Source organism: Biomphalaria glabrata, chromosome 8 (assembly GCF_947242115.1).
Source record: "Biomphalaria glabrata chromosome 8, xgBioGlab47.1, whole genome shotgun sequence".
Classification (NCBI taxonomy): domain Eukaryota; kingdom Metazoa; phylum Mollusca; class Gastropoda; family Planorbidae; genus Biomphalaria; species Biomphalaria glabrata.
The window spans coordinates 22,116,766-22,143,607 of record NC_074718.1 but is presented as its reverse complement, the minus strand read 5'-3'; the positions used below and the strand labels follow the sequence as shown (position 1 = coordinate 22,143,607).

Sequence of the window (26,842 nt, the reverse complement as noted above, 5' to 3'; positions counted from 1 at the left end):
CCTCCTCCTCCCCCAACTCAGAAGAAAACACCGCCAAAGAACACACCTCTGAAGAAACAAGAAAGCCCTGTTGTCATGCTAAAGAACAGGTTCTCTGTGCTCGCTGATGAGAGCATGGAGACTGAGCAGCATGTCAAAACCAATACTCCGGGAGAACCCGGAGACATCATGTCTGACACAGGTTCTCCTCAGAGAACCCAGCCAGACACCCCAACCTCTACCGAGTTAGAGGTTGACCAACTCCCTAAGGGGAGAAATCAAAGCGGAGAGGATGCCCGAGGTGAGAGAGGAGGAAATAACCTCCGCTCTAACCAGAGGGATCTCCCCTCTCCAGAGAGAAAGACTTCCCCCAAAAGGGGGTTGTCCTCCTCTCCATCCAAACCCAAGAATAAAAATACCAAAGTCACTGGAATAAAGGGAAACCCCTCCGGGGGCCTCCCAAGGCCAAATAGCTCCAAGTAGGTCATCTAGAATAAGCCATGGATTCCAGAATTGTACAGTGGAATTGTAGAGGCCTCAAGGCCAATTACGAGGAAATGCAGCTACTGATGGACTCTGAGACTCCTGTAGCTGTCTGCTTACAGGAAACATTTCTGAAAGATTGCATCAGCTTCCGAAGCTACCGTGCTTACACCAAGAATGTTAAGGATGCAGAGAGAGCATCAGGTGGAGTCTGTATCCTTGTGAAGGATAGCATCCCCCATGAGAGGGTAGAACTACAGACCACACTACAGGCCGTAGCAGCTAGGATAACCCTTCACAAGGTTATCACTTGCTGCAGCCTGTATCTACCACCAGGCGCTCCATTAAACCGAACAGACATGGAGGACCTATTGAAACAACTCCCCCGGCCTTATTTAATCCTTGGGGATTTCAATGCCCATAACACCATGTGGGGATCAACAATACCGACACAAGAGGTCGTATGCTGGAGGATATCTTCCTCCAACATGATTTATGCATACTTAATGATGCATCACCGACCTACTTGCACCCAGGAACTGGATCATTCACATGCATTGACCTCACCGTATGCGTCCCCGGACTTCTGGACGATTTTAAATGGTCAGTTAGCAATGATCTACGGGGAAGTGATCACTTCCCAATCATCATTACTAACAATCGGTAGAAACAAGCGGTAGAAACTGAATAAGGCCGATTGGGAACAATTCCAAAAAAGATGCTCTGAGGATATCACAGAAAATATCCTCCATGAACAGAACCCAGCTGATACCTTTGCTAGCAAGCTACTAAGTATAGCCAGGAAAGTTGTACCCCTAACCTCTGCAAATCCAAAACGGCCTAGCAAACCATGGTTTGATACAGCTTGCAAAAGTGCTATTGGTGATAGGAAAAAACGACTGGCTGCATTTATAAAGAATCCTTCCCAGGAAAACCTAAAGCTATTCAGGATAGCTAGAGCAAAGGCTAGACAAACCATACGGTCAGCCAAAAGGAATTCCTGGAGAAGTTTTGTCGGCAGTCTGGATGCCAAAACTTCTGCTAGAGCGGTTTGGAAGGCAGTAAGGCGAATCAAAGGGAAAGAATCAAATGCAATAGGGCATTTGAAAAACCAAGGACGAACTGTCACGTCCCCCAGAGAAATAGCTGACTGCCTTGCATCCTCAATAGCAGAAAAATCATCCACTGCACACTACACGCCAGAGTTCCAAAAAGTCAAAACCAGGGAGGAAAGACACCCCATTGATTTCAGGTCAGAGAACAATGAAGACTACAACAAACCGTTCTCGCTTGAGGAACTGAGGGAATCGCTGGACAAGTCACATGACACAGCGCCTGGAGAAGACGAAATCCATTACCAGTTCCTCAAGCACCTTCCCGAACCCTCATTGGCAGTCCTGCTAGGGGTCTATAACTGTGTGTGGCAAACAGGCGCTTTCCCAAACAGCTGGAGGAAAGCCACAGTTATACCGATACCTAAACCGGGAAGAGACGGCTCTGACCCAGCTAACTATCGACCAATAGCACTAACAAGCTGCATCTGCAAAACCATGGAAAGAATGATTAACAGTAGGCTGGTCTGGTACCTGGAAAGGAATAAAGTGATCTCAAACTACCAGTGCGGATTCCGGCAGGGGCGGACAACAACTGACCACCTGGTAAGGCTGGAAGCTTATATTAGAAATGCATTACTCAGAAGAGAACATCTAGTAGCTGTATTCTTCGATATAGAAAAGGCTTATGACACAACCTGGAAACATGGCATTCTACGTGACCTGGCGCTTATGGGGCTTAAGGGACACCTCCCCCGTTTTGTGGAGGAATTCCTGAAAGATCGAAAATTTCAGGTTCGAGTGGGCAACTCCGCTTCTGACACTCATGACCAGGAAATGGGTGTACCCCAGGGCAGCATTCTGTCAGTCACCCTGTTCAACATTAAAATAAATAGCATCATAAATGCGCTGTCCCCTGGCATAGAGTGCTCTTTGTATGTTGATGACTTTGTCATTCTTACTTATGGGAAAAGCATGAACACCTTAGAAAGAAAATTACAGTTATGTTTAAACAAAATTCAGGGTTGGGCAAACTATAATGGTTTCAAATTCTCAGACTCCAAAACAGTTAGTATGCATTTTTGTAATCTAAGGGGACTCCACCCAGACCCTGAACTATTTATACACAAAAAGAAGATCCCTGTCGTGAAAACTACAAAATTTTTAGGCCTCACCTTAGATTCCAAATTTAATTTTCTCCCCCACATTAAGGAACTTAAGAAGAAATGCCAAAAGTCATTAAACATACTAAGAGTACTCAGCCATACGGACTGGGGAGCTGACAGAGATACCTTGCTGCTGCTCTATCGGAGTCTAATTCGATCCAAGCTAGACTACGGATCCATAATATATGGAGCAGCAAGGAAGTCGTACCTAAAAATACTGGAACCAATACAAAATGCTGCCCTGCGTCTCTGTCTCGGCGCGTTTCGTACATCACCTATCCCAAGTCTCCATGTGGAGGCTGGAGAACTCCCCATGGATATAAGAATGAAAAAGCTTGCAATGCAGTATATAGTCCAACTAAACTAGTCCAGCTAAAATCCAACCCCACGAACCCTGCTTTTGACTCCATATTTAACCCCACAGAGGTAGAATTATACAATCGAAGGCCTAACGTCATACAGCCGTTGGGCCTTCGAATGAGAGAACCCATCCAAAATTTAACCCCACCCATTGACCAAATCTCTAAAATAGAAACCTCTCAGAATCCTCCTTGGCTAATGAATAAACCCAAATTAAATTTATCCCTCCTTAATTTCAAAAAAGAAAATACAGACCCAAGCATACTACAAGTCCACTTTAGGGAATTGCAGGAGAGCTACGGAGATTGTGGCATCATCTACACAGACGGATCCAAAATGGAGGGAAAGGTCGCGTGTGCCTGCTCCTTTCGGAACAAAACAATCTCCCGTAGACTCCCCGATGGCTGCTCCATCTTTACGGCCGGGTTAAAACCCGGCCTGAGACAAAGTATTGCCTCTGCCACCTATCGAGAGTGGCAGAACCGATGGGAGGCTGAGACTCACAGTAAACTCAGGCAGATTGTGGCGGATGTCAGGTGGCGGCCCACATCTAAGGGTCTGACAAGGCGTGGTAGCACAACCATGTCCAGACTTAGGATTGGCCACACCTACATCACGCACTCTTTTGTACTGAAGAGAGAGGAGCCCCCACTTTGCGAGTACTGTGACTCTCGCCTCACCGTGGAACATATCCTCGTTGATTGCCCCAGATACCAGGATGTCAGGGCGAAATATTTTAGAGCCACTAATCTAAAAACACTATTTAATAATGTCGACCCTGGGAAGGTACTGGGCTTTATTCGGGAAGTGGGGCTATCTACGAAGATCTGATTTCTGAATTTGTCAACATGCACTATTTACATTAGATTTTTACCAAATATTTAAATTTTTACTACCTTTACTATTTTAACTGTGAATAGACCTTGCTTTTAATTATATGACTGTATAGAATCTGGCCCTTGTTGTTTAGAGAGAGAGTAGTCCTTAAGGGACTGCAGGCACGACATGGCCTAAATTGTGCCGATGTGCCTCAAATCCAAAAATCCAAATCCAAAATCCAATAGATTAATGCAATACATAAATATATACATATGCCATGTTTATGTTTTCTACTTACGACAGTGAGAAATACACAATGCACTAAGTAAATATAAATGAAATAATAAAATACACATGATAGTATCCAGTGAGAAATATACACAAAGTAATTAAGTGGAACTGTGATGAAGTTCGGCTTACCACCAGGTATTCCTCTAAGAGTAAGAATAAATGAGATAGTCCAGACTCGACTGTTCAGCGATAGAGAAATGAGCGGGTCAGGTTTGACTTAGTCTACCTTATAAAGGTCCTGAAAGAGGTGGGCGGAAACAGGAAATGTCCTAGGCTAAGAATTATCTCTCACGTGGGTGAAGTCCGACAAGAGTCGCACCTTGAAGTGTCACGAGGCGTGTTGACCCGAGTAATCTCTTTGATCAAAGAGAGACGTGGGAGAGGGGGGGGGAGAAAGATTGACTCGCATTCCACCCAAGGTGGTGTCAACTGCGACCGTCAGACATCCGGCGGGTAAGACCAAAGAGACTGTGAGCACTTATCTTTCCCCGATCAAGGGGAGATAAGTGAAATGACGCGGCCTAGCTATCTCCAAGGTGGTGGACTGAGTCTAGCCTGGAGAGGAAAAGGTGGGGTGGGTGATGAAATTGGGGATAGGACGGGAAAATAATTAAAATAAAATAAATAAATAATAATAAATGCTGTGACAAAATTGAGTGACTCTGACAGCAAGCTTTTGACTTGTCACAAACAGTGTGTACCCAGTCATTATATTTGGCAACGTAACATTATTAGGTAAAATGGATCTAGTTTTGACATCTCAGGTGTACTATCAAAATAATCGATAAATATTAGGCTTGAAATCAATATTGCCATTCGTTCATTGTGTATTTTTTGGGAACATGTATGTATTCGGGCTCTATCCAGCTTGTTTCGGAGCACAGGTTTTCTCATTAGTAGATGGTACACGGATAGTAATATCACAACCTTGATTTTGACATTGCAATTCTTCTTCAACTTATTTATAAGCTCTAGATCTAGATGAAAGCAGCGTACTGAGCAATGCAGTCACAGCATGTACCATGTGCCCCAGAAGTAAGTGAACATGTAAAATTGCGTTGCCTTGAAAGATTTAAACAAATCTATTAAACTTGATACAACCTGGTCCACAACTTACATTCCATTAAAGAAAGAAACTATAAGATTAACAAAGTAGCAAAAGTATTCAATTTGATTATTCAAATATTATTAAAATATAGTAGTTTGGTTCGTTTATGTTTGTGTAATATGTTTTTTTTTTTACTGAGAAAGTTTATCTTTAGTTTGATGCCCCTCACCGCTTGATCCCTAGTGCTGCCCGCCCCACCCGCACATGGCTAGCTGCGCCTTTGCTTCAGTTGCTCTATACATGACTTACTTTCGGGGTTTTTGAACATTAACTTTTGTATGATTTCGTTTAATGCACAAATTGTAAGACCACTTTCCTTCTATATAATAAAGATTATTGTTATTATTATACAAAGTTATCGTAAAAACAAAATCAATCAAAATATTTGCAAATCTAGAGTGTTCTCTTGTTTTATTCCTAATATAAAATAAATTGATAAATGTAGACTTTCAAACCTATGAAACACTGTTCTATACTAAGTGTAGAGATACAGTATATAAGTCCTATTCATGGGCACCCATACAAATTATCATAGTGGCTGCTTAACAGTACATCAGTAGACTCATTGACATAATAAAAAGTTAACTTGACCATACCGAGGAAAACTTCAGGCTTGATACCCTGAATAAGCCGAAACCATTTGCTGATAAACTTGGTATTGAGTTGGTGACGCTGAGACTTAGCAGTCGAGAAACACAGCGAGCAAACACTACAGGCTAAAATTTTAAGAGTTCTTACAGAACACAGCTTTACATTTCGTATCTTCATTCGTTAATTTCTTCATTAACGTTTCGCTTTTCTAGCAATTATAATGCTCATTTCAACCTGTTTTGTCTGCATCTTAAAACTATATAAATAGACACATTACGTGCTTTAGGTCTATGGTTTAGTTAAACTAGAATCAAAGCATGTATATTTGTTATAAATCTTTTGTTATCTTTAGATTATCACACACCGATTAACTGAACAAATTAAGCAAATTAAATAGGCTAGAATAAGACATTGATTTTAACACATAGCATACATTTGATCAACGGCGTAGTGGGGGGGGGGGGAGTAGGGTCCAAATTTGAAAATCCCCAAATATGTGACCAAAATTTGTTTTTACATTAAATATTAAATATTATCTCAAATCATGATGTCGAAGTATAGTTATCTTACAATGTAGAATTTACAAAGTAGTTATCTTACAAAGTAGAATGTACAGCGTATAGCCAACAAAAAGGTAAAATATAAAAAGAATAGAGCTGTGGCATTTTACGTCTCGAGAGACAAACTATTCCCTTTTGCAACTTCTTGTGTGACTGAAGAGGCCAATCTTTGATACACAGCTGCGGTCACAGGTTGGGCTTCTGTAATCCTAGGGGCTGTTGCAATTTCACCCTTTCTACTCCTGTTGTGTATGACATCTGCAAAGGAAAGTTATCTTAGAGAGCAAAATGAACAAAGAATAGTTATGTTACAAAGCAAAATGTACAAAGAATAGTTAAGAAGAATGTACAAAGAATAGTTACCTTACAAAGAAGAATGTACAAAGATTAGTTACCTTACAAAGTAGAATGTACAAAGATTAGTTACCTTACAAAGTAGAATGTACAAAGAATAGTTACCTTAAAAAGTAGAATGTACAAAATAAAGGTCATCCAGGAATCTTCCAACGCAGCACAAAACAGTTTCAATGTACTAGATAAACCAGTCTCTAATTAGAATTTGTCAAATTGCTAATGTTTACAATATTGGGTTACGCCATATCTTGTATGGAACACTTTTGTATAGTTTTACGATAATAATGTCTGCCAGTGTAAAATCTTCTTCTGTCTGCTGAAAGTAACTTAAATATTTATCTTGTGAGTCCCATTCTAACTCATCCCTGATAGGTTTAGGCAGTCTATGTAGTTCACTATTATGTAAGCGAATATTGGCTAAAATGGATTGTTTTGTGATATGCAAGAGAGAATTAGGAGATAATTGAATATCTTTCCAACTGCTCACGTCTACTTGAACATGATAACGACGAAGTAGTTCTCCTAACGTGTTAGACCTACAATCAGAAATGTCCGTTGGAGTTAAAAAGTTGCTTGTTACAAACAGCTGGGCAAGTTTGTCTTGTTTCATCAATAGAGCGGTCTTGAAAGGTGATAACGCTCCAAACAAGTGAACTTGTATGTCCAGGGGTTGAAGACCTAAAATGTAGAGTTTCACAACTAAACTCCAACATCTCATTAGAATTGCCTTGTGCAAAGCAGATGGATGTGTATGCTCTATAGATGCCCCGTGATCCAGGAGCCATTCCGCGAGTTTCTGTGAGTCAGGGTAAGCAGGGAAGTAGTTATTTAACACAACAGACAGCAGAGTATGCATCCGACCATTGATTTCAATAGCTACATTAATGTTGGCGCCATGCTTTGATACAATTTCTTGGATCTGCTTTTCTAAAACAGACGATATTGATAGCTCTGCATTGAAAGAAAGATTATAGTCAGCTGTTGCGTCAGATAACAGTTTGATCATGTCCCGTATCGTATCTTCGGAAGTCTTGTAGCTCAATCGATTTATAAAATCAATAATATTTGGCATTTTAAGATTTTTTTTTAAGTTGATCATTGGAACACAAGGTTTTTTTATGACAAAGGAAATGGTCATCCAAATTTTTGTGTTTTTTTCAACGTCGATTCCGCAACATGTCTGTTCAGAAAAAAACAACAACAAAAAGATGAATCTAAAATTAACATAACGTAACATTTGTACATTATCTTTTTACAAGAGGTTGTTTTTATAAGATTTTTTTTACCCTATTATAAAGCGTCTAAAGAATGTATTAATTAAAGAGGTCCAATATGAAAATGAAATCTATTACGAAACAGTCGAATTACTTTAATGATCTTTAAATTGAGTAAAAATAAACTTGTTTTATATTTATAGATGACATAAGATTTTCCCTTCTATTGTTACTTTTCTCTCCTGTAATATTTTCTTGGAAATACTACAACACTTTCCATTTAAAGCTATTTGTAGAACATTATTTTTGTATTGATTCTCTGTAGCCCTAGATCGCCAAGTATTAAAAGTTTGAAGAATTTTCAATGTAGTGAAGCATGAACATGGCAATGGCACACTATAGACCATTCAACAAATCTATGACTTTTATACTAAATGTGTACAACAGTGTTTCTCAAATTTTTGAGATAATTCGAATTTTTTTCCCTGAAATGCATACCCTTTGTTCCCACTTGTTCCCGTAGTGAAATAAAGTCAAAGTAACTGGGGTGTGAGAGGCTTTTAAATATTTCCTTGAATAATACTGTTATAAACTTGGTGGTGGCACAGAGAGGGGTAGTGGTGTGTGTGTAGTCAGCCTAGGCAAATCGCCCCAGGCCAGCGCTAGACGAGCGGTCAACCGTGACGAGTTACGACTGTCAGCCGAGTCGAGTGTCAACAGGACAGTTCGGGAAGGATCGCCGTCGTGAACAGTGCTCAGGAGCGTCAAGAGAGTTATAGTCATCTGACCACCTAGAAACGTCGAGCGGCGTTCTGTCCGGTTCGAGAAGGCCAGTAGGGACCCTATATAAGATCGGAGGTGACGCAGTCAAGACGGTTCAGAGCCCGGTTCACTACAGTCCGGTCGACTATAGCACAGTTCAGCGATGTGGTTCTGTACGGAGCATTACGATGGTTCAGTGCGGAGTACTATCAAGTACAGTTGAGACGAACGGCGTCTTGATCTTGGTCTGTGATCGAGTCCGACACAACGAGCCTAGTGTGTGAAGTCAGTCCTGAACTGTTGAACCCAGTGAAAGCCCGGAACGAAACGGAGAGGCCAGTGCAAGAGTTGATACGGCGGTACGGTGTTATCGGAGGGATATTGTACAGGGATATTTGTAAAGTGTTACGTTACTTTGGAGCCCTGAGTTGTCAAGTTCTTTAAGTTGGTGGTGTATGGTGCAGTTTGCAGAGAGCCTAGATAGTGAGATTCGTAACAATACATTGACTCTTCACCCCGACCTCCACCAACATGCTTTCGAAGGGAAGCGCTCCTTACAGTTTGAGAAAATCTGGTGTAGTTGCCTGTGGAGAGTTGCGGTTGCTACTCACAATCTTTGAGCTGGACATAAATATATTCATTCCATCTCATCAACATTGTCCAAGTCATTACATTTTGTAAAAGGTTATGTTAAACTAAAGTTGAGATCTCAATGAACACTATAACCATATGTTGTTTTCTCCTTTTACTTTTGTAAGGAATACACTGTGTGGAGTGAGATGTAGTTTTGTTCATTTAGGAGATGGGGAAAGGTTTGGCTATATAAAGGGTCCCTGCGTCAAAAAAGTTGGAGAACCACTGATGTAGACATTGCGATACTTAAAGTACAATTATTTTGATTTATCTACGAACATAACTGGATGATAATAAAATATATACTCAAGATAGATCTGTTCTTGACAAAAAGTTGGGAGAGAGAGTGAAAGAGAAGGTCAGTGTGCCCGAGTAAAGGTAGTGAGAAAGAGAACGTATATGTAAATATTAAAGATAAGGCGAGAAAAAGAAAGTGATAGTTCTATTATCTCTAATACAATCATTGTAATTGATGCCGATGTTCTTACCTGAAAGACCTGAAGAGATACAGGGAACTGATTGATCGAGTCAAGCGTGCTATTGAATTCAAGAACTATTGAAACAGGTATAAAAACTAGTAATAGTTTGGATTCCATTACTTTTATATCTCGTTATTTTTGTTGTCAGCTCTATTTTAAGATGTGACTGAAAAAATATATTCCTGTACTTTTGTATACTCTCTGGTAGACCTCTCAGTGTAGACATGTTGAAGTAATCTCGTAAAAGGTTTCTGTTGCTGCAAACACAACCTAGCTAGCGTCTACATTGAGATTCAAACTCAAACTGCTTAGTTAGGTGGTAGATGCATTTAGGCTACTCATACACACATCCCACAAATAAAGTATACAGATTTGAAACTAGATCAAGCCGCATGTCACAACAAAGTTTGTTCCTGCCTTATTTTACTTCCACTCAATCCCCATTTATATAATCCCTTTTCATTTATTCCCCATCACTTAAACACCTGGTCATTGAATTAAAAGCCATAGGATTACTGTTTGTGCTCTACCTATTACGACATCCTTCATATAGTGTACAGTAGGAAATGCTCAAGAAGTTTAATTTCTTTATGTTTACGACATTTATTTTGGAGCTGATATGTAAACAAAAACTAATTGAACCATTTCATTGAGTTTTACATTAAAATTGTAGAGTTCACAGTATTGATTGCTGACCGTGTCCCAACTTATTATGTGTTTTACTATTTTACATATGATAGCTGTAAGTTTAAATGGATCTATAGTTTCCTGAATGAAATGTATCAGTTTTTAGCCCTTGTAAGAGGAAAAGCCCCTATTGGTTTTGTTAAGTCTGTCTGTGGCGTTTAGATCTTCAAAAACTAAATTATTTGACATCTTATTTCAACCTAATCAGTAGAGGTCAAAAGGTGAGGTACCAATAAGAATTACGTTGTAGTACAGAGAGGGAGATATAGAGTCTGGGAATATGGACAGGAGACAAAGACTTCAAAGGAGGCCTAGCGGACAGATGTGCGGACAATAGAGAAAGACACGTGAGAGAAAAAGTGGATGAGCCGGAAAGAGTTTGCCGCCATTCTGGATACAAGAGAGGGAGGTAAGGAAACTATAGTCTTATATTAAGTAGTATTTGTATTGCTGTTTCACTTTCTGTTACCAGCAACTGTATGCAAGGGAAGCGGTGAAAGGTAAGCAATGGAAGAACAGGAAGAGGCAGGCAAGGGTCATTATGTGTATAGTGTTACAAATATAGTGTTATAGAGTTATTATTTGTAAGTTTATTTGAGCACTTGAGCTTTACGGCAAAACAAATGAAATTGTTTAATTGTTAAAATTGTTGTTAAAGGGTGAGGGTAGTATGGGATACTACAGGGGGTAGTATGGAATACTACAGGTGGTAGTATGGGATACTACAGGGGGAAGTATGGGATACTACAGGGGGAAGTATGGGATACTACAGGGGGTAGTATGGGATACGTATGGGATACTACAGGGGGAAGTATGGGATACTACAGGGGGTAGTATGGGATACGTATGGGATACTACAGGGGGTAGTATGGGATACGTATGGGATACTACAGGGGGAAGTATGGGATACTACAGGGGGAAGTATGGGATACGTATGGGATACTACAGGGGGAAGTATGGGATACGTATGGGATACTACAGGGGGAAGTATGGGATACTACAGGGGGAAGTATGGGATACTACAGGGGGAAGTATGGGATACTACAGGGGGAAGTATGGGATACGTATGGGATACTACAGGGGGTAGTATGGGATACGTATGGGATACTACAGGGGGAAGTATGGGATACTACAGGGGGAAGTATGGGATACTACAGGAGGAAGTATGGGATACTACAGGGGGTAGTATGGGATACGTATGGGATACTACAGGGGGTAGTATGGGATACTACAGGGGGTAGTATGGGATACTACAGGGGGAAGTATGGGATACTACAGGGGGTAGTATGGGATGCTACAGGTGGTAGTATGGGATACGTATGGGATACTACAGGGGGAAGTATGGGATACGTATGGGATACTACAGGGTGTTGGTGTTGGGAGGGGGGTAGTTGAGACGCAAAAAGTTTAAACAGCTGAGGAAAGTATTATTGAATCCTTCTGCATGTACCCGGAAGTGAAACGGTTAGAAAGCGCTGTTTACTAACATAAATAAAAATATATTAATTTCATGGTATCTGATCAGTTTCTGAGAAAAATAATATAGCTTATCGATATGACTGTGTTCCTAGAATACTTTGTGCTGACAAAATCTTTAAATATAGCTTCAGCCTTGAATGATTTATGCCTGCCTAGACAAACAAAGTAAGTAATACTTACGTAATTTCTGAAAAAAAAGACAAATTTTTATAGTTAGTCGTTTTTTGCTAGGTTGGATTTAGGTATATGGAGCCCCCTAGTCAGAATCATTAAATCTTACACGCTGCCTATCCTTTTTATTGCTGCTAGTTATCATTGTTAATCCACTGACCTAGATAATTCTAGATGTAGGAAACTAAGAAGAAATCATTGAGGATGGTGACTCCTCATAAATCTGCTTATGTAAAATCCGTAAATCAAATTATTAAATTTAATACAAAGTTTATAAGCAATAGTAAATCTTGTGTTTGGCATTATTCAAACGATGAAATTTTGTTGCTTTAAGAGTTTGCAATTGGAAAAAAAAAGTTTTGTTTGACCTGTTTGTGTGGGTAGACATAGGAAGATGATGGAAGATGTGGACAAACTACAAAGACTAGAATGGGCCACAGGGCAAGTAGAGATGAGTGCGTGGAAGCAGAAGCGACAATCTGACAACATCGTGTAGTTATCAGTGCACTTTTGTCGTGTATATTCATACTGGCATTCTAAGTGTAGGCTATCTGTTAATAAAGTGAACACATTTTTTATTGTCAAATAGGACTATCCTAAGATCAGCAGATTATGTTACTCAACCACACATCCCACTAATCAAGTCTTTGACTATCCATTTTTTAAAGTCATTTGAGCTGCCAAAAACAGGGAAGGGGAAGGTAGAATGTAAACAATGAAAGTCTTCTCTTAGTCTATATTTATTGATTGCTGATGATTGTATTTGACATTAGTGTTTAAGGAAGGGGCCTCAATATAATACTGTAATATAGAGCACATATAACTTATATTAGTGACAAATATTTTGTAACAGAAATGATTTGATTTCTGTATTAAAGTACGATCATCCCACACTCCCTAATGAAAAGACCTGCCTGAGAGGGGATGAGTAGGTCTACTGCCTCTCTCATGGTCCAACCTGCTAACTACAAATCGGCTAATCTATGGGTTAAAATATTAATATATAGATGGAGATATTTGATTAGTTTTGTTCTGAAACTGTGATTTCTGCAAAAATCAAACAGACCCACCCCAACCTAAGGTTACAGTCTGTGAGAGGGGGGTGGTAGATGAAATCGTGTCCCTCCGATCGGTCAACATGCCATAATGGGGAGGGGGGGGAGACATAAAAAAACGGGTTAAAACATAAATACATAGGAGGATCTTTCTATCGATATTTAACTTTGATCACAATGTGATGTCTGCACAAACTCCCCCTACATACGTAGGAGGATCTATCCTATCGATATTTGACTTTGTTCACAAGCTGTGATGTCTGCACAAACTGTGATGTCTGCACAAACTGCCCTTCACTACCAGAATAGGTGGGGCATACTATAAAAATTGGTTACATTAGTTAAAAATATAAATAATTAGAATATATTCTTATGACAAAGAAAATGAAACACAAATTGTGGGATTTTTTTAAATGAAAAGGACAAGGGGAGGCGTTCAGGCCTACCGCCTCCCCACCCCCCATGATCAGCCAGTGGCTTGTTGTCAAATGTTTGTGTCTACCTGTGCCCCCATTACCTTAGAGATTGTTTTCATTAGACAGGTAGATATTGCTTGGGTTCTCTAAACAATAGAGCAAGCTTTATTTTCACTAAAGTAGGTCAGTTCAAGTCTAACTGTTCTTGGGGCTAGTAAAGTGATTCGATTTTACTTTCTACAGACATCACTTTAGTTTATTACTGTCTAGGATCACAAAAGAGTAATAGTGATTCTTTATCATTATTGTTATTATTCATTCTATGTCATATGATTACTATCACACCCTTACCAATAACTTACCTTTGTGTAAAATTACGCCAATCTAAAACTTTTCCAGCATCCAATTCACTCAAACATTTTATACATTCAAGCTGACAAATGTAAAGCTTATCAGATAAAGTTTTGCTTAGAGCATTTGTTTGTCAGTCGTAAATATTTAACAAGATAGAGCAGATCTTGTTATGATCACAGCTCGATCAACACATCACAACATGATCAACACATCACAACAAGATCAACACATCACAAAATGATCAGCATATGTTCACATCACAATATGATCAACATATGTTCACACCACAACATGATCAACGTATGTTTACACCACAACATGATCAACATATATTCACATCACAATATAATCATAATATGTTCACATCACAACATGATCAACATATATTCACATCACAATATAATCATAATATGTTCATATTACAACATGATCAACAGATGTTCAATCACAACATGATCAACAGATGTTCAATCACAACATGATCAACAGATGTTCACATCACAACATGATCAACAGATGTTCACATCAATATTTGTTCTTCGAGTTGGTTAGTAGATTAATATTCTGTTCTCCTTCACCATTCCATCTTGAAACTGTCAATGTTTGGTGGAGGTTTGTAGAGCACGCTGTATGAAAACTGCAAGAGAAAATCTCATTTCATTATGTCACTTGACTTTCGTCGTAGGGGTGCTGTGACATTTCGCCTAACTCTGTCTGGTCAGCAGTGTTTTTAGAAAAAAACAACAACAACAAACAACCAAAAAACCAAGAGGCCGGTTTATTCTTCACGTTGTCCAGCCAGCTTTTTTCAGACGACCCGTTCTTCGTGTTCCCTCCATTGTGTACCTTGAAGGTTGACTCTTGAAAGTGAGCTATGTTTTACAATAGGACCAAACCAGTCCAGCTCTTTCCCATCTTTTTACAAAAGTTATATCAAATCACTCTGTCTGGTAAAAAGTTTGTATATGATATTTCTCCCACAACCAATCTCGGATCAAGCTGAAATGTTGCACAATTATTTCAACAAATGAATCAATAAAAACAAATTAACCAATTAATTAATTAACTATTGGTAATTAATTATTTGGTTAGGTTTCAAACAAGGGAAAGAAATTGTACTTGACTGAGGTGGTGGTATAAGCTGAATTATTCCCCTTTATAGGGCGCCTATTTAAAGTAAGTTGGAAACAAACAATACAATGTTCAATTTTCATAAACACCCCAATAGCAGAGTGGTTAGAATGTCGGTTTTTTAAAAAACGATTACGGTAAAATTCACCCAGATATCTCTTTCTTTCCCCCCCCCCTCCAATTTGCCCCACTGGTCCAGGTAAAAGATAGGATCAGATAAAAGATAGGATCATAGCGTATTGAGAATTAATTCTTCCATTTCTTCATCTCCTTAAACCTAGTCTCAAATGTCACTGCAACCTAGAAAAAGAAAGGTAGAAAAATGTATCATTTCCTATGTTAGGGCCCTCAATTTTTCTCTGATGAATTGGCATCAAGACTTTAAACACTTTGATGTAAAATCTACCAGGAAAAGTGAACTTTTTTATGGAACATTGTAATAAGTCAACATATTTGTTACATAAACAAAATATGGCTTAAAAAACATCAATAAAAAGACATCATTATGTAGAGAATCGAAGCCATTTTTCGACACGTAATTAAAAAAAAGGAATTTAAAATATCCATAGACATATAAAATATAGACTGGTAAAAGGACTTCATGTAACTTGGAAACATGTACATCTATTGTTGTCGGATTTCCGAATTCTGAAAAGTTGCATGATCTTCAGTCTTAGAGATTTAAAAAAACACAAGTGAAAATATTGTAATACTTATATAGGTTATGGCTGAAATAGATATGAATACTTAACATTTATACTGCTCATAAATGCTGTATAATAAAGTACACAAAATTGCAAGTCAAAAATTTTCGTTTCATAAAACTCTTTAATCGGCCAGTCTATTTTTATTTATGTCTATGAAAATATCACATTAATGAATGTAAGTACTGGATCCACGGGTTTCTCATAAAATTAGTTTGAGGTCGATTTCGTTTCTTATTTGTAACATTTCGGTAATGTGGCCCGCGACACGAGTGTTGGAAATTAAAAGGGCCCGCTGGACGAATTAGGTTGGGCATCACTGCTGTATTAGGTAAGACTGAATAAGAAGAACTCATGAGAAACATCCATCTTATAAATAAGAACAGACAATTCTGTTTAGTTACCGTAAGTGAGGTCCGTTGTGTCACTGGTCTATGTGTCAACGTGTCTCTCTCTCTTCCTACTTCGTGCAATGTACTTCATGCTCTGGTTACACCCACAGTCACTTCTGTTTCTGTAGCCAGGAGTTGACTAGAATGTTGTGTGGCCATCACAACTAACCACTACGTCTACAATTGAACTTGAGACAACAACATGAGCTTTCATTCTGATCAAGGTTGTCTTCAATAGATACAACAAAAGGTCTGTACGAAAATGTGACCATTATAAACTTAAAAGAAAGTATTGCATGACTGAGCCACCAAAGGAACAAAATCTATTTCTTTATTATTGTTATGACGTCATTAAGTGTTCCCCCTCCCCTTTCAGCTAATGCTTCAGTCAGGTGGAAAATGGGAAAGTGGATAAGCCAAAAATAAAAATTTCTAATAAAACTATTTTTAGATTTCATAGTTTTTGTATTGGATTCTATATCGATTACTGAAATGTATACAACATATTCAAAAACTATTTGAATGAATTCTTAAAAGTATGTGTCTATTACGGAAAGACCTTGGGACATTTAATTTTAGATTTAGACAGCTGACTGTAGAATTATAAAATCAATGAATGAAATACAGAAGCACTTTTCTCTGGTGATATCCAGAAGCCTTCTTATCTGATTCTTATTTTATGATACACAAACATACTTACCTTATAAATGTAGGAAATGGTTCGGAAAACTTTTAGTTACTTAAAAGAAAAAAAAATATCGAAATCAACTAAATTTAATTGTCAATAATTTCTCCTATCTGGCTTTTTCTTATTAACTTGATTGGGCACAGAAGTGTTCGGGTAAGTGGGTTCAATAACCTAACAGACAAACAGACTAAGCTTGCACTATAGGGTCTAATAAATGCATGTAAGTCTCATCCAGAACTCATAGAAGCAGCAAAGAAGTTGAGCGAATGACCAAAGTAATTTGAGAAAGTTAGGAGATCTAAACAGGGCCAGATTTAAGGGAGGCATGCGGGCTACAGCTCCTGTGTGCATTCACAAAAAAGAAGCCTCCACAAAAGAGAAGAATCTATTGGTCTACAAGAGATAACCTCCATCGTTGAAGGTTTTTTTGTGGATTTGTTTGCAGTGGCGTAACTAAGGGGGGGGGTGGGGGGAGAATTTTAAAATCCCCCCGGGCCCCCACCTAGGGGGGGGGCGCAAATGGGTGTCCGAAATTTATTTGTAAATACATAAATTAATATATTTGAAATTAGTAGAAATTAGTACCCTTTCATGCTTTCTGCAAAATGATGAGAAACTGACAAAAACCCAATCCATCGAAAAAGCAAAAGAAGGTATTGAATCCCTGTAATCAAAACAACCAGAAGAAAGAAAAGACTTGATGGGAAGTTGAGTTCTAATGTAGGACTGTCAATAGAACTGCAATTCAAACGTGTTGCGACAGAAGTGCTGGACAGATTTCATATGGAGATGAAGGGCAGATTTCAAAGGCTGTAAAGAAAATGGATACCTTTTGGTTTCTTCTTGAACCAAGACACCTGTTAGATGAAGACCCGCTTATGACCAACTGTGCTACTTTTCCTGTTTGTATGATGAAATAAATGGCAAATCGCTTTTTCAATGATGTCATTGATGCACGAGCACTTTTCATCAACAAACCAGTAATACAATCACCAATTGAGTAAACAGGCTTCATATAGGAATTACGTGTGCTCAAACTTTGCAACCTCCTCCGAATACCGCTAACTCAGGCCACAGAATGCACGACGTGAAGCGATATCAATTTAGATTTGTCACTTGTGCATTATTTAACTAATAAATAAAGGTATTTTTCATTAAAAGAGTCTTGATTACTTTTTGTTAAGTTTACTGATATACTGAACCAATTTGATTTGGGGCTTATATATTTTTGCGTACATTATCCCATGTCATATGTCGAATGTCAAAGGGGCCCCCAAAGAGGTCAATCCCCCCGGGCCCCCAAATCCCTAGTTACGCCCCTTTTGTTTGTGCTTAAAATATGTGTTTCCAATTGAAAGGCTATTGGATGCTCAGAGAGAAATCAAGTGCTCACCATTACCACTGATGTTTTCTGTAGAGCCATATGTTCCCTATACAGTTTGGTTGGGATTGATTTTGGCGTAAGTGTCTCCCATCAGTAAAATAGGTCATGGCTGGGTGTTTCATCAAGTGTGGTTTGAAGTTGATTATAAAAATTATCTTTGATGGTTTCTTCTGCATCTTCTGAGGGGCATATAGGCCTACTTGGATGGCAGTGATTTTGATATGGTTTGATTGGAGTCGAGCTTAAATAATGCGGTCGCTGACTGGGTTATGCATTAATATATGCATTAAATTATTATTGTTTGCATAAATCTGCATACTGAATGGAATTGATTGACAATCTTTAGGCTTTGCATCTGTTTCAAACCAGATGTTAATTGCACATTTGTGTTTTAAACTGTATTTTTTCTAAAGATGGCCGTGTTCTGTGAGACAATATATTAATTAGCAATTGGTGTCAGTAGCTACGTAAAAGACTGCGCTCATTTGCTAATTTTGAGCTAGAAAATATTTGCAATATTCTTAACTTATCTTATATAATACAGACGTTCCTTCAAAAGAAGATGATTACGTCCTACGCGTCCATGAATCTAGTCATGCATGTTAACCAATGACATAACCTCTGCCAAGTCATTGGTTTTCCTGGCTGGCTCAGGCAACCCATTCCATGCTCTAATAGCGCTAGAGAAGAAGGAGCATTAGTACACATTTGTTATAGCATATAGAACGAGGAATGTGCCTTTATCTTTATGTCTTTCTGAGTATTTTATTAAATTTTGTATTTGTATTTGAAGATTATGGTTAAGTGTTTTATGTATAATTGCTACTTTACTTTTGAGCCTTCTTTCCTGAAGGCTTTCTAAATTTAGTGATTTTACTAAAGGTGTTACTCTAGTCTTATGTGAATATTCGTTTGTTATGAATCTCACTGCTCTATTTTGTGTGCTTAATGTTGATAGGCCAAACAGAGGATGCATATTATATTACTGGCCTACCAAGGTTAAATAACATTTTAGTTTTACATGAATTATGTAAAGTCATTAGTACTTTTATTAATTCATTGATCCTTTTAATGACATTTTAAATGTTATCTGGAACTGTTCAAAGACTCAGAGGTTGAACCAGCAATCTAGGACTGTATCAATAGCATCTCTAAAGTATTTGTACATACTGTATACAATAAAGAATACAACATGCAAAATGTTTTCATTGCGTTTTTATTTGGAGTAGTTTCGTTCTTGAATATTTATTTTTCTTTTAGTTCTTTTGAAATTGTATTGGGTCGTAAGTCGTTCTATTTTGTTCTTTTTTTTGTTAGTGGTTGTGTATCTTCAGTAGTTTATCTTACTATAATAATTAATAGCCGCTTTGTTTGCTTGGTACTGCATAAGGCTTAGCGGTTGTTGCTGCTACATATGGTTTAGTAATTGGGGCAACATATTGGTTGTTGCTTGGTGCTACGTACTGGTTGCTTTGTGCTACATATTGATTGCTGCTTGGTGCTACATACTGATTGCTGCTTGGTGCTACATATTGATTGCTGCTTGGTGCTACATATTGATTGCTGCTTGGTGCTACATATTGATTGCTGCTTGGTGCTACATATTGATTGCTGCTTGGTGCTACATATTGATTGCTGCTTGGTGCTACATATTGATTGCTGCTTGGTGCTACATATTGATTGCTGCTTGGTGCTACATATTGATTGCTGCTTGGTGCTACATATTGATTGCTGCTTGGTGCTACATATTGATTGCTGCTTGGTGCTACGTACTGATTGCTGCTTGGTGCTACGTATTGATTGCTGCTTGGTGCTACGTACTGACTGTTGCTTGCTATAAAGTACTGAGTGTTGCTGGGAACAGCAGATTGAACAAAACTAGGCACATAGTAAGTGTTCTTGCTTGGTGCAACATATTGGTTATTGCTTGGAGCGACATATTGGTCTTTGCTTGGAGCAACATATTGGTCTTTGCTTGGAGCAACATACTGGTCTTTGCTTGGAGCAACATATTGATTATTGCTTGGAGATACATATTGGTCTTTGCTTGGAGCAACATACTGGTCTTTGCTTGGAGCAACATATTGATTATTGCTTGGAGAGACATATTGGTCTTTGCTTGGAGCAACATACTGGTCTTTGCTTGGAGCAACATACTGGTCTTTGCTTGGAGCAACATATTGATTATTGCTTGGAGATACATATTGGTCTTTGCTTGGAGCAACATATTGATTGTTATTAGGTTCGTAGTACGGATTAGTGCTTGGTGCAGCATACTGACCTTTACTTGGAGCAACATACTGACCTTTACTTGGAGCAACATACTGATTTTTGCTTGGAGCAACGTATTGGATTTTGTTTGGGATAACATATTGGTCCTTGCTTGGTGCATTGTACTGGTTAGAGCTTGAAGCAACGTACTGATCTTTACTTGAAGCAACATATAGATCTTTGCTTGGAGCAACATACTGGTCCTTGCTTGGAGCAACATACTGGTCCTTGCTTGGTGCAGCATACTGATCTTTGCTTGGAGCAACATACTGACCTTTACTTGGAGCAACATATTGGATTTTGCTTGGGAGAACATATTGGTCCTTGCTTGGTGTATTGTACTGGTTAGAGCTTGGAGCAACATACTGGTCCTTGCTTGGAGCAACATACTGATCTTTGCTTGGAACACCATACTGATCTTTGCTTGGGGCAACATACTGATCTTTACTTGGAGCAATATACTGATCTTTGCTTGGTGCAGCATACTGGTCCTTGCTTGGAGCAACATACTGATCTTTGCTTGGAACACCATACTGATCTTTGCTTGGGGCAACATACTGATCTTTACTTGGAGCAATATACTGGTCCTTGCTTGGAGCAACATACTGATCCTTGCTTGGAGCAACATACTGGTCCTTGCTTGGAGCAACATACTGATCTTTGCTTGGAACACCATACTGATCTTTGCTTGGGGCAACATACTGATCTTTACTTGGAGCAATATACTGATCTTTGCTTGGTGCAGCATACTGGTCCTTGCTTGGAGCAACATACTGATCTTTGCTTGGAACACCATACTGATCTTTGCTTGGGGCAACATACTGATCTTTACTTGGAGCAATATACCGGTCCTTGCTTGGAGCAACATACTGATCCTTGCTTGGAGCAACATACTGGTCCTTGCTTGGAGCAACATACTGATCTTTGCTTGGAACACCATACTGATCTTTGCTTGGGGCAACATACTGATCTTTACTTGGAGCAATATACTGATTGTTATTTGGTTCATAGTACGGATTAGTGCTTGGAGCTACATACAGATCTTTGCTTGGAGCAACATACTGATCTTTACTTGGAGCAACATACTTGTCCTTGCTTGAAGCAGCATACTGGTCCTTGCTTGGAGCAACATACTGGTCTTTGCTTGGAACAATATATTGGACCTTGTTTGGGACGACGTATTGATCCTTGCTTGGTGCATTGTACTGGTTAGAGCTTGGAGCAACATACTGATCTTTGCTTGGAGCAACATACTGGTCCTTACTTGGAACAAGATACTGGTCTTTGCTTGGAACAACATACTGATCTTTGCTTGGAGCTACATACTGATTGTTGCTTGGTTCATAGTACGGATTAGAGCTTGGAGCAGCATACTGATCCTTGCTTGGCGCTACATATTGACTGTTTGAGATTGGTACATATTGGCTTACTGTGCTTGGAGAGTACTGGTTAACTTTGCTAGGCACATATTGACTGCTTGAGGACGGAACATAAACTGTGTTGCTGGAAGGTACATTAGACTTATATGTATATTGCCCTGATGTATAATCTGTGTTAGTTAAGGTCAGCACAACCAGTCCTAGAATTAAATGTTGAGAAATCATGGTTTACTGTTGGATCCTAATGTTTCTGAAAAGGAAAGAAAAAAAATTGACTTCATGTTTCTGAGTCATCTCTGTGTACAAGGTAATGATTTAGAAAGTCTTATAATCTGTTTAAATCGTATGCATTTAAAAATTCAATGAAATATCAGTCAATTAGATAGTACTGCCTTCTGTTTCTGCCTTTTTCTCTATTGTTCTCTTTCTCTCGTTCATTTCATTTCACAGGTTCTATGAAGTAAGAAAGCAGATCGATTTTTTTTCTTGATTGGAATCTGTTTCAACGCTAAGTACAAGTCACATTTTTATAATTCTACAGAACAAAGAAACATTTCATTAACTACTTATTAGAGTAACAAGTATTTGTGAGCCATTTCTCACAAATCTGTCTTTTCTCTATTGTCATAGATCTAGTGATCCTAAACATAAATGCAGACCAAACAATATTGGCTGCAGCTTGGTGATACTTAGGTGTCTGTTTCAAATCATGTATTCGCTAGTTGTCTTACACCATTTAGTGAACCTAGTGAACAGGCGACTTCGTTTTAGGAATCCGTGTAGAGGTCTACGAGTAAGAATACTGAAGAGTTAAGTGGGCTAGGTTTACTGTGGACTGAAGTGTTCAATGGGCTATGTTTATCCTGTTGTCTCCCGTGTTGTTTTAGCCGCTTTGCAGCAGCACCAGAGTTTCCTCTCCGGGACGCATTCCTGGGCCTTGGATAAAGGGGTCATGGGTGGCCCATGCGTCATGATCCCTCTCTCGACCTTGCTGATGTGATCCAAAGGAACGCATCGCATTACATTTGGCACCAACTCAGTTGCAGAAGCTGCCGGAGGGAATTTCATGTCGGGCTATGTTTACTGTGGACTGAAATATTAAGTGGACTATGTTTTACTGTGGACTGAATTTTTCAGTGGGCTATGTTTACGGTGAACTACGTGTACAGTGAAGTTTGTGTAAACACGTTTAAAGGTTCTGTAAACTACGTGTGTTATTTCTAAGGTAGATTACCCGTATTTTTATTTTATTTAGGTGTAAAGTAGAATACATGGCTTACTTTAAGTTGGGCTGAATATACACAGGTTTACGTAGCTGTTTCGTACTAACTAAAATCATATAATTTTGTTACTGTGTTATTTCATAGGTTGACATCAAATTAAAACTGAAACGAAATTCTAGCCGAAATAGCTCACAATTAGCTCAAAATTAGCTGACATTGACCTCATAATCAAAACGTGGAAGGCAGGAGGAACGTGATCAAAAGCACAAGTAAAAAATTCAAGTAAAAAAAGTTGAATCATTTATTTCAAACCAACATTTCGCCTACAGTAGAATGGCTTGGCTGGTTAGCTACTTTGGTTTCACTCCCCAATTTTTCTTTTCTTTTTATTTTCAATGAATGTTTAGTTTCCTCTTTTATTTCACAATTAAATAGGAGTTAAATGCATTATTGAACTTGTTGCTTTGCCTCTTTAGTTACGGACCAATGTATTGTCTGTAGGTGAAGAGCACATCAAACAAGTTCAATAGAAAACAGTTTTCAGTTTACCAGCGAATAAAAAGCAAGAAGTTTTAAAGGCTAGCAACTTAAACACGTACACAATACACGAGTTAGTTTTTTATAATAATTTTATACACTGTCATATATTTTTAGCGGCCCCCGAAAGGGGAAAAGACGCTATTAGTTTTGTGTGGAATGTCTGTCCGTCCGTCCGTCCGTCCCGTTTAGATCTCAAAAACTAGAAGAGAAAATGAAATCGGACATCATGATATTTTAGATCATTCAAAGTTCTGATCCAACGGCTAATTTTTTTCTTTTCTGAAAGTGAACCATTTAATTTTTTAAATTGCATGTGCAAGCAGATAAAAAACAAGGTTACAAAAGACAGTTTGTGTGGAAACACAAACTCAAAATCGGCCCCCGAAGAGGTCCACCCAGGCAGGCTTCAATATTTTCAGAAAGAACATCCAAATGAAATTATATCAAAGACAAATGAGATATAAGAATGGAGAAAGAAGTTTAACAGATCTTGTGTAGTGCCCCAACGGTCCCGCAGATCAAAGAATAGGTGTAAGTGAATGTAAAGTTAGATGTGAACCTGGCTTAACTAGTTCCCCTTTTAGACCTTGTGGGCAGATTATGTAAAGTTCATCTCTTTTTGTGGCCTACGGTTAGCGAGGGTGTCGTGTAGCCAGCACAACGACCAACCGCCTATACTTTTCCCCAACTAATGTCAGGTACCCATTAGAGCTGAGTGGACTCAAGAGGCGCCCAAAGATTCCAAAGTTGAAAATCCCAGTTTCACCATGATTCGAACCCGGGACCCCCGGTTCGGAAGCCAAGCGCTTTACCGCTCAGCCACCACACCTCCCCTGGCCTAACTGATGTCTTTTAATTGATCTAATTGTTTTAAAAAGGCTCAATCTTTTATTCGAATCCTCAAAAAAAAATTAAAAAATTCCGCAATAAAAAAAATGTTCAGAAAAATGAAGTTTATAAGATTGCTATTCATTTCAAATTAGGTCTAACTTATAATACATACTAATTAGCTTTTTCTTTTTAAAAAACTGCTTGCATAACTGATTTTAAAAATTAGATTTTTCGCTTTCAGAAAAAAAAAAGTAGCCGTTGCATCAGAACTTTGAATGGTCTAAAATATTGTGATGTCGGATTTTCAATATCTTTTCTAGTTTACGAGATCTAAACAGGACGGACGGACAGACGGACAGACGGACAGACATTTCGCACAAAACTAATAACGTCTTTTCCCCTTTCGGGGGCCGCTAAAAAAAACACCACTTTTAAATGTAAAACTTCAGGGGAGGTAAGTTATTTAAAAAGGTCACAGACTTATTCATTAATAACTCAAGCTTCATTCATGGATTGGCGCATTTGAAACGAAAAAATGCATCTAAGGTCATAATGGAAAAGGTGTGAATGGATCATTATAAAATATATTTTGCATTTATTAACTAACTCATTGAATGGAATACTGATTGAAATGTTGTTTTTAAAACAGAATTTTGATACGAACTTCGTTTTAACTATAAATTTAAAATCTACTACTGTAGCGCACAGTTTTGACATATCCTCATTAGTCCTTAGATTAAAGATCTAGAACTAGGTCAAGATCTAGCTAGATCGAGATCTAGTTTGTATGACAAATGGCAATGGAGATATTAATTTTTATTTAAGAGGGGAAAGTCTTGTGCAAGTCATTTCTAAGCTAGCTCACTACCTAAGCCTAAAGCATAAAGTAGGTCAAAAATTATTTTTTGTTGTTGCCAGCTTATCTAATTTTGTAAGCATATTAAATCATTTTTAGTTTCTCTTTATTACATGTAACATGTTATTAATTTTGAATGCATGGATAATTTTAATAATTATTATTTTAAAAAATATAAGTGTACGCTAAATGAATATATGGAGATGCTGTGGCTGAGGGGTAAAGCACTTGGAACCGGAAGTCCGTGTTCGAATCCTGGCCAAGACTAGGTCTTCGGGGTCCGATTTGAGTTTGTGTTTCCACACAAACTGTCTTTGTAACCTTGTTTAATAATTGCTTTCTTTGTCTGCCAAAGTACCATGGAGCGGCTATATACACTAGTTCTAGTAACCAATACTCTTATTTGGTTTTCCCTCCTCATATTTAAACAATATTGATTAATATTTTAAAGCTAAGTCTCGAATGCTTGTTTCGTTTACTGCAGTGTTTCCCAAGCTTTTTTTTTCTTAACGGAACACTTGGCACATTCTGAGTATTTAGCTGAACACTTGGCACATTCTGAGTATTTAGCTGAACACTTGGCACATTCTGAGTATTTAGCTGAACACTTGGCACATTCTGAGTATTTAGCTGAACACTTTGCTAATTTTTTAGAGAGAGGTTAATTTACGTGATGGCTTACTAGTTAATTATTCCAGTAGTTCGTGGAACACCTAGTCAGACCTCGCGAAACACTAGGGTTCCGCGGAACACAGTTTGAGAAACACTGGTTTATTGTGTATTTCTTTTCATCATTATTAAAAACAAAACGGGAACAGTACAACAAAATTCAGTGTTAAGTTAAGTATGCTCTGTTCAACAAGTATTCTGTCAAAAAGCGTTTTGCCTCTCTTCCAAAAAAAGAAAGCGACGTATTGAATTCGTACAGTAGAAATTGTCTACACATTGAACAGATTTGAAAACTTACCTGAATATCTTCTTCTTGATGGTGTTCCTAGAAGACTTAGAACGACAATTGTTTTTTGTTGGTCAGTCTTGACCTTATATACTTTCAACCTGTCACGGATCACCTGCGTCACTATTTAATGTTTAACTGTGGCATTTTGTCATTTGTCATTTACCTATTATTCATCAGATGCTATCTTCAGGTAACTTAGTGTAAAAAAAAAAATCACAGGCTCTTCCTTGTAGAAAAGTATCGAAGTCACATGAGAAATTGTATGGGCGGAGTGCTGCGCTAGTGTCCTGATATGTTTAGACTTCAGTTCTTCATCATTCAACTCAAGAGCTAGAGTCTGAGTAAAAGTACATTTAAACCAATCAATTAACAAAGTTTAAGAGTTTGAGGTTAATATTGTTTTTCTTAATGAGAAGTTACAAAAAAAGCACATGAATCTCTAAATGATGCCAGAACCTGCCTTTTAACTTGC

General features: G+C 38.3%; 2 protein-coding genes across 4 annotated transcripts; both read right to left on the bottom strand.

Moving 5' to 3' along the window:
- Positions 1–5,652: 5,652 nt before the first annotated feature.
- Positions 5,653–16,491, bottom strand: LOC106075828 (uncharacterized). Of its 3 annotated transcripts, XR_008779391.1 has the most exons (3): positions 9,861–10,018; positions 6,869–7,943; positions 5,653–6,667 (listed from the first exon to the last, which is right to left on the bottom strand). XR_008779391.1 is itself a non-coding variant. In XM_056038424.1 (2 exons), exons 1-2 carry the CDS (start codon positions 9,966–9,968, stop codon positions 6,987–6,989), a joined length of 1,065 nt encoding a protein of 354 aa, XP_055894399.1. In that variant the 5' UTR covers positions 9,969–10,018; the 3' UTR covers positions 6,680–6,986. The 3 variants fall into 3 exon arrangements, 2 of the variants coding, with proteins under 2 accessions (XP_055894399.1, XP_055894400.1); XM_056038424.1 differs by lacking the exon at positions 5,653–6,667 and having other exon boundaries at positions 6,680–7,943; XM_056038425.1 differs by lacking the exons at positions 5,653–6,667; positions 9,861–10,018 and adding an exon at positions 16,253–16,491 and having other exon boundaries at positions 6,681–7,943.
- A 3,021-nt stretch (positions 16,492–19,512) lies between these two features.
- Positions 19,513–26,539, bottom strand: LOC106068587 (uncharacterized). The gene is made up of 2 exons (XM_056038418.1): positions 26,380–26,539; positions 19,513–22,212 (listed from the first exon to the last, which is right to left on the bottom strand). Exon 2 carries the CDS (start codon positions 22,185–22,187, stop codon positions 19,668–19,670), a length of 2,520 nt encoding a protein of 839 aa, XP_055894393.1. The 5' UTR covers positions 22,188–22,212; positions 26,380–26,539; the 3' UTR covers positions 19,513–19,667.
- Positions 26,540–26,842: the final 303 nt, after the last annotated feature.

What these genes read in the sequence shown, in the direction of transcription:
- LOC106075828 (XM_056038424.1), bottom strand. Translation starts at nt 9,968, where the DNA reads ATGGAATCCAAACTATTACTAGTTTTTATACCTGTTTCAATAGTTCTT. An exon ending in TATCTCTTCAGGTCTTTCAG is followed by an intron (nt 7,944 to 9,860) that starts GTAAGAACATCG and finishes TTTTCTGAACAG; the next exon opens with ACATGTTGCGGAATCGACGT.
- LOC106068587 (XM_056038418.1), bottom strand. Translation starts at nt 22,187, where the DNA reads ATGATTTCTCAACATTTAATTCTAGGACTGGTTGTGCTGACCTTAACT.